This window comes from Chiloscyllium plagiosum, chromosome 44, assembly GCF_004010195.1.
Source record: "Chiloscyllium plagiosum isolate BGI_BamShark_2017 chromosome 44, ASM401019v2, whole genome shotgun sequence".
Taxonomy (NCBI): domain Eukaryota; kingdom Metazoa; phylum Chordata; class Chondrichthyes; order Orectolobiformes; family Hemiscylliidae; genus Chiloscyllium; species Chiloscyllium plagiosum.
Genome location: NC_057753.1, coordinates 3,897,595 through 3,910,958, shown reverse-complemented (window position 1 = coordinate 3,910,958; position 13,364 = coordinate 3,897,595). Strand labels below are relative to the sequence as shown.

Here is a 13,364-nt window from a genome sequence, read left to right as displayed (position 1 = left end):
TTCACCTTCGTCCTTGAGGATTTCCTGCACTCTGTCTGTGATGTCTTTAACTCTGGCACCAGGAAGGCAACACACCATCCTTAAATCCTGCCTGTTGCCACAGAAACCCCGGTCAGTCTGTCTTTCTTTCTGTCTGTCTTTCTCTCTCTTTTTCTGTCTCTCTCTGTCTCTCTCTCTCTCTCTCTGTCTGTCCGTCTCTCTCTCCCCCCAGTTGAGACTCAGAAGCTCTGAGAGCACTGAACATCAGAGGAACCTTGCTGTGGATGTCCACTGGTCCTTTAAGGTATCAGGTAAATAGAAAATGTGGTTAAGAGAGCATATGGGAACCTGTATTAGGTGAGGCACAGTGTTTGAGAGAGAACAGTTAATCTGAAATGTTGACTTGGCCACAGCTATAGTATTAGTGACAGTTCTGGACTCCACATTATGGGAAGAAGGTGGTAGCACTGCAGAGGAGATTGATCAGGATGTTGTCAGGGCCTGAGAGTTTCAGCGGTGAAAAGAGATTGGATTTGTTTTCTTTAGAGCACAGGGACTGAGAGTGACAAGGTTGAGATGTTTAACATTTTGAATGTAGGTATGGCGAAAGAAAGAAATGTTTCCCCATGATGGAGGGATCAGTGACAAGAGGACACACATTTAAGATAAGGGGCAGAAGGTTTCGAGATGATATGAAGGAAACCTTTTTCACTTTGACCCACCGAGTCTAACAGCATGGAAACAGACCCTTTGGTCCAACGCTGACCATGGTCCAAAACTAAATTAATCCCACCAGCCTGCGCTTAGCCCGTGTCCCTCCCAAACTTTCATATTCATGAACTATCAGTGCCCCCTCATCATCTTATAAACCTCAGTAAGGTCACCCCTCAACTTCCTGTGCTCCAGCGAGAAAAGTCCCAGTCTGTTTTTCGATCTCAATCCCTCCATTCCTGGTGTCATCCTGGTAAAGCTTTTCTGAACCCTGTGCAGTTTTCATCATATCCTTCCTGTAACAGAGCAACCAGAACTGCCTCCAGACGAGGCCTCATCAGCATCCTGGGCAACCTGAACAGGCTGCCCCTAATTCCTATATTAAAAGGTTTGTTACCTTCATAGGTGAACACCTTGACCACCCTGTCTACCTGACTCGCAAACATTGAAGAATGATGAACCTGAACCTCTACTCTACAGCTCTACCCAGGGCACTACGTTTCATTGTATGATTCCTGTTTCTGTTTGCATTACCAAAGTGCCATATCTCATACTTATCCGAATTAACCTCCACCTGCCACTCCTCGGCCCATTGACCCACTTGACCAACCTTAGATAACCTCCTTCGTTGTCCACGACACCACCAATTTAGGTCTCACCTGCGAGCATACTAACCATGCCACCTATATTGACATCCAAGTCATTTATATCACTAACAAACAAAAGTGGACCCTGTACCAATCCTGACGGAACACCAGGTCATAGGGCTGTGGTGCAAAATACACGCGCTCCACCACTACCTTCTGTCTCCTACCACAAAGCCAATATTGTACTCAGTTGACAAGCCCTCCCTGAATCGCATGGAACCTAACTTTAGTAATTAGTCTCCCATGTAGAACCTTGTCAAAAGTTTTACTAACATCCCAGCAAAACATTCTGACTTACCTGATGAAGGGGCTTCGTTGTCCACGACACCACCAATTTAGGTCTCACCTGCGAGCATACTAACCATGCCACCTATATTGACATCCAAGTCATTTATATCAATAACATCCCAGCAAAACATTCTGACTTACCTGATGAAGGGGTTATGCCCGAAGCGTCCTGCTGTCTGACTGGCTGTACTTTTCCAGCACCACAGCTTTGATTCTGGGTCTCCACCATCTGTAATCCTCCGAGTAAACATCTATCGCTCTGCCCTCATCAGTCTTTTCGTTAAAAAAAAACTCAGTCAAGCTTCCTCACACAAAACCATGTTGGCTATCTCTAATCATTCCATTGTCTCCCCACATTCATGTAAATCTTCTCTTTTGGAATCACCTCTAACAATTTATCCACCACCAATGCCAGACTCGCATGTCTACAGGCTTGTCCTTACGCTCTTTCTTAAACAATGGCACAAGGGTGGCTCAGTGGTTAGCACTGCTGCCTCACAGCGTCAGGGACCCGGGTTGAATTCCAGCCTCGGGGTGACTGTCCGTGTGGAGTTTGCACATTCTCCCTGTGTCTGCGTGGGTTTCCTCTGGGTGCTCTGGTTTACTCGCACAGTCCAAAGATGTGCAGGTTAGTGTGAATTGGCCATACCAAATTGCCCCATAGTTTTAGGTGTAGGGAATTGTTCTGGGTGGGTTGCTCTTTGGAGGGTCAGTGTGGACTTGTTGGGCTGAAGGGCCTGTTTCCACACTGTAGGGAATATAATCTAATCTAATCAAAACACGAACCACCCTCCAGTCCTCCTATACCTCACCTGTGTTGGGAGATGATACAAATATTTCTGCAGGGTCCCCTGTAATCTCCTCTCTAACTTCCCACAGTGTCCTGGAATACACTTGATCAGGGCCCTGGAGATTTGTCTACCTTTCAGTTTTATGACACCTCCAGCACTTGCTCTCCAATAATGTGAACTGTTTTCAAAACGTCATAATTTATTTCTTGAGTTCTCGAACCTCCATTTCTTAACAATAAAAACTGCGCAAAGTATTAATTTAATATCTCTCCAATCGACAACTTAAAGGCAGCTCTGTTGGTATTAAAGGGGTCACAGAATCCCTACCGTGTGGAAACAGGCCATTTGGCCCATCGATTCCACACCAACCCTTGAATCAACGTCCCACCCACCCTTACAAGCCTGCGTTTCCCATCATTAATCCACCTCGCCTGCACATCTTTGATCTGTGGGAAGTAACAGAAGTACCCCAGAGGGGACCAATCCAGTCAGGAGAGGATTTGCAAGCTCCACGCAAATAGTTACTCAAGTCTGGGCTTGACCCTGGGTCCTCTTTACTGTGAGGCAGCAGCACTGACCACTGAGCCACCATGCTGCTGATCCCACAAGATACTGTATTGCTCCTGATGTATTTGGGGACTGGTTTTGGATTATCTTGAACCTTATCTGCCAAGGCCATCTCCTATCCCCACTTCACCTTGCTGATTTCCTTCCAAATAATGCCCCTCCACCCTTTACACTCTTCAAGAGATTCAGTTGATGGTATCTGATGTATAATTACTTTTCCTTCTTGACTAGAACCTTTATTCATCTCTTGCTCCCTAATCTGGCCACCTTGCCTTTCACCCTAACAGGAACATAATGCTTCTGAATTCTTTCCCTCTTACTATTGAAGGCCTCCCACTTCTCAGCCATACCTTTACCTCTGAACAGTCCACTCCAGTCAACTTTTGAAAGTTCTTGTTTTATACTCTTAAAAATTGCATTTTTCCCATTTATAAACTTTCATTTTTTTGGAAGACTTATCCTTTTCCAGATTATTTTAAAACTAATGGCACAGGCATCACTAACTCCAAAGTGTTCCCCTACTAACACTTGTTCGGCCTTTTTTCCTAACAGTGAAAGATCACACGACAACGGGTTTTAGTCTGATAGGTTTATTTGAAACCACAAGCTTTCGGAGCCCCGTGCTCCTTACTCAGGCAGCTGGTGAGAGAGAACACATTGGACACAGAATTTATAGTAAAAGATCAAAGGGTCATACAACTTACGTGAATGTGTTAAACAAACCTAGATGGCTATTAAGTCTTTAATCAGTTCGAATTTCAGATTGGTTCGACAGGTCGGCGCAATGTCGAGGGCTGAAGGACCTGTACTGTGCTGTAACGTTCTATGTAGAATGGAGAAGCAGGTTTCAGTCGATTAATATGAAAATCCCTGCCCCAAGATACTTCAGGTTTTATTTGAATAAAGGTGACATCTTAGGTCAGACAATAAATTTTCATTGTGAGGCATTGTTTCATGTCTGTTTGTGTCTCATCCTGGAGCCAGACTGCTTTTATTTCTAAAGTAGGAATTTATAAAATACCACATTGACTGTCTATAGATTGTGTGATTTTTAACAAAATCAAATGTATCTGTAAATGCAAATCCACCCCATTGATTTGTGAATGTGTGTGTGAGTGTGTGAGAGAGAGTGAGAGAGAGTTTGGGTGTGTGCATGTGCTTGATAGAGAGATGGTTTGTGTCTGAGTGTGAGGGACTATGTGTGTGCTTGAGAGGCAGCCTGCACAAGTGTGAGGGAGTATATGCCTGAGTGTGAGTGTGAGTGAGAGAGAGTGTGTGTATGAGGGGTTGGAGTATGTGAGCGCTTGTATGAGAGAGTGAGTGTGAATGTAAGAGAGAGGGTCTGTGAGAGTATGTGTGCGTGTGTAAGAGAGAGGGTGCTTGTGAGAGAGTGTGAGTGCGCGTGTGTGTGTAAGAGAGAGAGTATGTGTGTATGAGAGGGTGCATGTGAGTGTTTGTGTGAGTGAGAATGTGTGTGTATGTAAGAGAGTGTGTGTGTGGATGTGTGTGTGTGTGTGTATGTAAGATAGAGAGAGTGTGTGTGTAACAGAGAGTGTCTGTGAGAGAGTGTGCATGTGTGAATATGTATATTGTGCAACATGAACCCAAGATCTGGTTGAGGCCATCCTCATGGTTACTGAACGTGGCTACTAGCCTCTGTTCAGCAACTCTGCACTGTTGCACGTCCACCTTGGAAGGTCCGAGGCTGAATGTCGTTGACCACTGAAATGTTCCGCCACTGGGAGGGAACACCACTGTCTGGCGATTGTTGTGCAGTGTCCATCCATCTGCTACTGCAGCGTCTGCTTGGTCTCGCCAATGTCTCATGCCTCAGACCATCCTTGCTTGCAGTGTTTGAGATAGAGAACATTGGCTGAGTCACATGAGTTACCTGCTGTGTCCATGGTGGTTGGTGTCCCCCACATGTAATGGTGGTATCCATTTTTACACTCTGACGCTTCTTGCAATGTATGCTATGACAGGGTTGTATGGTGTAGTGGCCAATGTTCTCCTGAAGACTGGGTAGCTTTCTGTAAGCAATGGTCTGTTTAAGGTTTGGTGGTTGTTTGAAGGTGAGAATTAGAGGCGTGGGCAAGGGTCTTGGAAAGGTGCTCATCCTCATTGATAATGTTTTGAAGTATTGGGAGAGGAAGGGTATCCTATCGTCCGTAGCCCGTGTCTATCTCCTGAGGAAGTCATGATGGTTTTTCACTGTGGCATGTCAGAACTGCTAATCAATGAGTTGAGCATCATGTCCCGTCCATGTAAGAGTGTCCCTCAACACCTTCAGGTGTTTGTCAAGTTCCTCCCCATCTGAGCAGATCCTCTGTAGGTGTAGGGCTTGTCCGGAGGGGATGGCTGTTCTAATATGTGGAAACTCAGGGAGTGCTGCATGTGGGGTTATCCGTGGGCTTGTGGTAAAGTGAGGTACTGAGGTCTACGTTCTTGATGGAGATGTGTGTGTCCGAGAAAGAGACTGGTTCCAAAGAGTAGCCCAAGGTAAGTCTGATGCTGGGATTGTTGATGTCACGATGTAGTTGTTAGCGAATTTTGAGAAGATTTGTAGCTCAGGTTGAGGTTCTGGATGTAGGTTTGCTCGCTGAGCTGGAAGGTTCATTTTCAGACATTTTGTCACCCAACTAGGTAACATCTTCCATGGGCCTCTGGATGAGGCAATGCTTTCTATTTAGATGTTTGGGTTTCTTTGGGTTGGTGATGTCATTTCCTATGGAGATGTCATTTCCTCTTCTTTTCTCATGGGGTGGTAAATAGCATTCCTAGAAGGATGACATCCCAACCAGAACTCTTCTCAACAAACACATTGACTTGGATCCCATTTACCACCCCTGAGAAAAAGAACAGGAAATGGCATCACCACAGGAAATGACATCACCAACCCAAAGAAACCCAAACATATAAATAGAAAGCAGGAAACATCAGCAGTGCTTCTTCCGAAGGCCCACTGAAGATGCTACCTAGTATTGTGAGGGATGCTGGTGTAGAGTGCTGAAACATCCATTGTGACCAGGAATGTTTCCGGTTCGACTGGTCCGTGGGTGCTGAATATCTGCAGGGAATCTGTGGTGTCACTACGGAACCCAGGGGGTTCCTGTCCAGAGGATTTCAAGATGCCCTCAACACAGCTACAGAGGTTCTCACACAGGCTCCCGTTGCCTGATACAATGGGACATCCAGGTGGATCGGCTTTGCATATCTTCAGAAGGCATAAAAATCCCCTACGCAAGCCGCACATGGGATGAGAGTGCTCTGAAGGACTGGATCAAAGCTCTTGATCAGTCTGTTGAGTTCACGGGTGTGTTCTTGAGCAGGACTGGCAGGTGGTTGCCCGTAGCTTTTGGGTTGTTCAGTTGTCGGAATACTTCTGTGCAGTAGTCTGTTCAGTTCTGAATGACAATGGCTCCTCCTTTGCTCTGCTGGTTTGATGACAATGATGCAGAAGATGGTATTAATAGTAACATTAGCAAATTTGCTGATGATACTAAGTTGGGTGGCAGGGTGAAATGTGATGAGGATATTAGGAGATTACAGGGTGACCTGGACAGGTTAGGTGAGTGGTCAGATGCATGGAAGATGCAGTTTAATGTGGATAAATGTATGGTTATCCACTTTGGTGGCAAGAACAGGAAGGCAGATTACTACCTAAATGGAATCAATTTAGGTAAAGGGGCAGTGCAAAGAGATCTGGGTTTTCTTGTACACCAGTCAATGAAGGTAAGCATGCAGGTACAGCAGGCAGTGAAAAAAGCTAATAGCATGCTGGCCTTCATAGCAAGAGGGATTGAGTATAGAGGCAAAGAGGTTCTACTGCAGCTGTACAGGGCCCTGGTGAGACCCCACCTGGAATATTATGTGCAGTTTTGGTCTCCAAATTTGAGGAAAGACATTCTGGCTATTGAGGGAGTGCAGCGTAGGTTCACGAGGTCAATTCCTGGAATGGCGGGATTACCTTACACTGAAAGCGACTGGGCTTGTATACCCTTGTGTTTAGAAGACTGAGAGGGGATCTGATTGAGACGTATAAGATTATTAAAGGATTGGACACTCTGGCAGCAGTAAACATGTTTCTGCTGATGGGTGAGTGCCGAACCAGAGGACACAGCTTAAAAATACGGGGTAGACCATTTAGGACAGAGATGAGGAGAAACCTCTTCACCCAGAGAGTGGTGGGTGTGTGGAATGCTCTGCCCCAGAGGGCAGTGGAGGAGCAGTCTCTGGATTCGTTTAAGAAAGAGTTGGACAGAGCTCTCAAGGATTGCGGAATCAAGGGTTATGGAGATAAGGCAGGAACAAGATACTGATTGAGGATGATCAGCCATGATCAAATTGAATGTTGGAGCAGGCTCGAACGGCAGAATGGCCGACTCCTGCCCCTATTGTCTATTGTCTATTCTTTCGAGCATGGATGGCGTTGTGTTGTGCTCGGGCGAAGTTTGGTGTTCCCTTGTGGGTGCGGCTGACGATTCTGGCTCACGCACTTTTCCTGCCAATTTGACTATACGTGCCCAGCCCAGGGCCATTGATCTTCCAGAAGGGTCCAAATCAACTCCTCCTTTGGTCGCTCCACCTCCTGATCTTTCCATCCAGTATTCCAGCTCACCGATCGTCTCGTTGGTCTCACTGCTGACATCTTGGAAGAATTCGCAGAGTGTCGTTCATCTGATGAATTCTTCTGTGTCTGTCGTGAGACCGGTAGGGGCCATTTTGGTGGTGGGGGCAGAGATTGAGCCCCCTGCTGAGAACTTCAATCTGGTCTGGTTGGCAGGGTGTTGTCCCATAAGTTGACAGTCGATTTCACTAGGGTGGTACCGTTTTCAATTGTGCTGTCAGGGAGACTGGGTGACTGCTTGTGGTTATACCAAGTTTCTTGAGGGAAAGGCAAGTTTTGCTCCTTCTGTCATAGGAATATTAATATTTTGATAAAGAAAACTTTCTCAAATACCTTTAACAAACTCTCCATCATCCAATCCTTTGAATGGCTCTCCCATAGTGTTAATGTTTGGAAAATTAAATTATCTTTCCATCAGAACCTTAATTCTTTGTACATAGATTTGAGATCTATATATTATTTATATATTTGCTTTTCACTTTCCCTGTGAATATTGCGGGGGTCTATAGTACAATCCCATCAAGATGGTCATCACTTGAAATAAGTGCATAGAGTCATGGAGTAATAGAGCATGGGAAGAGGCCCTTCAGCCCAAACTGCCCCATGCTGACCACTCAGCCAATTCCAATTGCCTGCATTTGGTCCATATCCATCTAAACCCTTCCCATCCATGTACCTGCCCAAATGTTTCCTAAACGTTGCTATTGTACCTCCCTCAACCACTTTCTCTGACAGCCCTTCCACGTCCACACCACTCTCTGTGTGAAGAAGTTGCCCCTCAGCTCCCCCTTAAATCTTTCCTCTCTCAACTTAAACCTGTGCCCTCTCGTTTTCAATTTCCCATCCCTGGGAAAAAGACTATCTGCATTCATCCTGTCTGTACCCCTCACGATTTTACACACCTCAATAAAGGTCACCCCTCATTCTCCAAGGAATAAAGCCCTATCCTGGGCAACCTGTCCCTATAACTCAGGTTCACTAGTTCTGGCCACATCCTTGTAAATCCTCTTTGCACTCTTTCTGCTTTAACTGTGCCTTGCCTATAACAGGCTGACCAAAACTGTACACTATTATCCAAATGCGGCACAACCAATGACTTATACAATGGTAACATTACGTCCCAACTCCTACACTCAGTGCCTTGACTGATGAAGTCCTGCATGCTAAATGCCTTCTTCACCACCCTGTCTATCTGTGACGCTGCTTTCAAAGAACTATGAGCTTATACCCAGAGGTCCCTCTGTTCCAGGACCTTACCATTTACTATATAAGTCTCACCTTGGTTTGACTTTCTGGAGTGCAAGACTACACATTTCTCTGTATTGGGTTGCCTTTGCCAATCCTCAGCCCACTTCCCCATCTGTCCAAGATCCCTCTGTTAAGTTTTCGTAACCTTCCTCGCTATCAATGATACCTCCTAATGTTGTATCACCCGCAAGCACACTAATCATGCCTTGTACATTCACATCCAGATGATTTATGTAAAAACAAATAACAAAGGTCCCAGCACCGACCCCTGTGGCACACCACTAGACTCAGGCCTCCAGTCTGAGAAACCACCTTCAACCGTCACCCTCTGCTTCCTACCATCGAGCCAATTTTGAATCCAATTAGCTAGCTCCCCCGGATCCCATGCGACCCAACATTCATGCAGGGCCTTGTCAAACCGCAGTTAAAATTTTCAGAGTTACTTTGTTCTCTGACTTGCCCTTGCCTGTCTTTTCTAATTAACTGGCTCTTTTCTGATTCAGAGCCATGCCAGGATATTGTTCCCTTTCCAGATCAGGTGAAACCCATCCATTTTGAACAGGTGATAGAGTCCCACAGCATGGTGACAGGCCCTTTGACCCAAGCTGGTCCACGCTGACCACAATGTCCATCCACACTAACCCCATTTCCCTGCACTTGGCCCATAATCCTTCTAATCCTTTCCCATCTGTGTATTTGTCCAAATGCCTTTTTAGTGTTGTTAATGTACCCACCTCAACCACTTCCGCTGGTGGCACATTCCATATGCATATCACCCTCTGTGTAAAATAGTTGCCCCTCAGGTTCCCTGTTGTCCTCTCGTCCTCGATTCCCCAACTCTGGGAAAAAGACACCCTGTCCATGCCTCTCATGATTTATTCACCTCTATAAAGGTCTCCCTTAAGTCTCCTACCCTCTAAATAGAAAAAAAAAATCCTCGTTTGTCTAACATCTCTCTGTAATGCAGAACATGGAATCCAGGCGACATCCTGGTAAATTCCTTCTGCAGTCTTTCCAGTTTAATAACATCCTTCCTGTAGCAAGGTGACCAAAACTGAACACAATACTCCAAGTGCGGCTTCACCAATGCCCTGTATAACTGCAACATAACTTCCCAACTTCTATACTCAGTGCCCTGACTGATGGCGGCCAGTGCGCCAAAAGCCTCCTTCACTGCCCTGTCTACCTGTGACCCCACTTTCATAGAACCATGCACCTGAACTCCAAGGTCCCTCTGTTGCCCTTTGCCAATCCTCAGCCCACTTCCCCATCTGTCCAAGATCCCTCTGTTAAGTTTTCGTAACCTTCCTCGCTATCAATGATACCTCCTAATGTTGTATCACCCGCAAGCACACTAATCATGCCTTGTACATTCACATCCAGATGATTTATGTAAAAACAAATAACAAAGGTCCCAGCACCGACCCCTGTGGCACACCACTAGACTCAGGCCTCCAGTCTGACAAACCACCTTCAACCGTCACCCTCTGCTTCCAACCATCAAGCCAATTTTGAATCCAATTAGCTCGCTCCCCCGGATCCCATGCGACCCAACTTTCATGCGGGGCCTTTTCAAACCGCAGTTAAAACTTTCAGAGTTACTTTGTTCTCTGACTTGTCCTTGCCTGTCTTTTCTAATTAACTGGCTCTTTTCTGATTCAGAGCCATCCTCGTCTATCTTTATATTTTCTCTGTTACTTAGGAAGCCCCTACCTCTCTTTCTAAATGTTTACAGGCTCCCGACTTAGAACTAGCAAATCTCCCTGCCAGGACATTTTTCCCTTTCCAGATCAGGTGAAACCCATCCATTTTGAACAGGTCAGAGAGTCCCACAGCATGGTGACAGGCCCTTTGACCCAAGCTGGTCCACGCTGACCACAATGTCCATCCACACTAACCCCATTTCCCTGCACTTGGCCCATAATCCTTCTAATTCTTTCCCATCTGTGTATTTCTCCAAATGCCTTTTACGTGTTGTTAATGTACCCACCGCAACCACTTCCGCTGGTAGCACATTCCATATGCATACCACTCTCTGTGTAAAATAACTGCCCCTCAGGTTCCGTTTTATCCCTTTATTCTAACCTTAAACTGTTGTCCTCTCGTCCTCGATTCCCCAACTCTGGGAAAAAGACACCCTATCCATGCCTCTCATGATCTTATTCACCTCTATAAAGGTCCCCCTTAAGTCTCCTACCCTCTAAATAAAAACGTCCTAGTTTGTCTAACCTCTCTCTGTAATGCAGAACATGGAATCCAGGCATCCTCCTTGTAAATTCCTTCTGCAGTCTTTCCAGTTTAATAACATCCTTCCTGTAGCAGGGTGATGAAAACTGAACACAATACTCCAAGTGCGGCCTCACCAATGCCCTATATAACTGCAACATAACTTCCCAACTTCTATACTCAGTGCCCTGACTGATGAAGGCCAGTGTGCCAAAAGCCTCCTTCACTGCCCGTCGACCTGTGACCCCACTTTCATAGAACCATGCACCTGAACCCCAAGGTCCCTCTGTTACACTACACTCCTTAAGACGCTGCCATTCACCATGAAACCCCTGCCTTGATTTGACTTTCCAAAATGCGAGACTTCACACATATCTATATTAAACTTCATTTGCCATTTCTTGTCCCACTTTCCCAGCTGATCAAGGTCCTGCTGCAATATCTGAGAACCTACCTCAATGTTCACAATACCATGTATTTTAGTGTCATCAGCAAACTTACTAATCATGCCTTGGACATTCTCATCCAAATCATTTATATAGATAGCAAACAGCAATGGGCCCAGCACCGACCCCTGAGGTACACCACTAGTCACAGGCCTCCAGTCCGACAAATATCCTTCCACTATTACCCTCTGCTTCCTACTGTCAAGCTAATGGTATATCCAATTTGCCAGCTCCCCTGGACTCCATGCGATCTAACCTTCCAGAGCAGCCTACCATGTGGAACCTTATCAAAGGCCTTTCTGAGATCTATATAAACTACATCTACTGCCCTGCCCTCATCAACCTTCCCGGTCACTCCATCAAAGAGCTCTAACAAGTTTGTGAGGCATGATCTCCCTCTCACAAAGCTATGCTGACTGCTCCTAATCAAACCCGGCTTTCCAAATGCATATGTATCTTCTCCCTCAGAATCTTCTCAAGTAACTTAGATGTTCAGCTTACTGATCTGATCTATAGTTCCCAGGTTTTTCTTTGAAGCCCTCCTTGAATAAGGGGACAACATTCATTACTCTCCAGTCTTCCGGGACCTCACCCGTGGCTAACGATGATGCAAGAATATCATGCACTCTCTTCTCTCTCCTGTTGCAGTGTTCTTGGAGGCCTTTTCCAAAAGAGATCCCAATGATCCAAGAAACGGAATCCTTGCACTTTGCACTTCCTCTTCCATTGATTTATTTCCCCAAGCTTCTCAGTCCTTCCCTCATTTGAACTTGGCACCGGAAAGTAAACCAGAGGTTACCTCTTTTGCTGTTTTTCTTTTCGAACCTTTCACCGAACCTCATATGTTCGCTCTGCAAAGCCTTAATCCTTTGGCTCACTATGTCGTTCCTTCCAATGTGTGCCACAGCTTCCGGCTTCTCTTGCTCCCCTTTGATGATATTCTTCAAATGTTTTGACACGTCCTTAACCCTGGCACCAGTAAAGCAGCATGCTATCCTGTATTCACATTCAATGCCACAGAGTTTCCTGTCTGCTCCCCTCACTGGAGAGTCTTTTAAATGCTGACAAACATTTTATCACATAAAATTCATTCTTAGATCCGACTACCTCTTGTATTTTTCTCTGCGAGACGATCTCTTTCAACAGTACCCAAACCAGAAAACCCGCTTGAGAGATCTGTACCTACTTACCTTCCCTGACAGTCACCCATCCATTTGACTGATCACTTCCGGAAGTCGACAAGTCACCACACTCAGTGTCTCTTGTGTACTGTTAGTGACATTAACACGAGAAGGAAGCAGCTCTCAATAACACCTTTATATATAAAAGTAAACCAGCTTTACCACTTCCAAACAGACCCCACCACCAGGGATATATTTCCCTCCTCTCCCCTATCAGCGTTCCAGAGAGACCACTCCATCCGCGACTCCCTCGTCAGGTCCACACCCCCCACCAACCCAACCTCCACTCCCGGCACCTTCCCCTGCAACCGGAAGAAATGCAAAACTTGTGCCCACACCTCCCCCCTTTCTTCCCTCCAAGGCCCCAATGGATCCTTCTATATCCATTGCAAATTCGCCTGCACCTCCACACACATCATTAACTGCATCCGCTGCACCAGATGTGGTCTCCTCTACATTGGGGAGACAGGCTGCCTACTTGCAGAACGTTTCAGAGAACACCTCTGGGACACCCGGACCAACCAACCCAACCACCCCGTGGCTGAACACTTTAACTCCCCCTCCCACTCCGCCAAGGACATGCAGGTCCTTGGCCTCCTCCATCGCCAGACCATGGCAACACGACGCCTGGAGGAAGAGCGCCTCATCTTCCG

The 13,364-nt window shown here is 46.1% G+C and overlaps 1 protein-coding gene across 1 annotated transcript in view; it reads right to left on the bottom strand.

The window, feature by feature from the left end:
- The window catches only part of LOC122543628 (zinc finger protein 420-like), a 160,749-nt gene that overhangs the window by 8,398 nt on the left and 138,987 nt on the right, over window positions 1–13,364 (bottom strand). The window contains exons 7-8 of the mRNA XM_043682451.1: window positions 12,330–12,591; window positions 7,503–7,631 (exon numbers count right to left, since the gene is read on the bottom strand). Coding sequence (XP_043538386.1) covers window positions 7,503–7,631; window positions 12,330–12,591 — 391 coding nt within the window. The remainder of the gene's footprint in view (window positions 1–7,502; window positions 7,632–12,329; window positions 12,592–13,364) is intronic.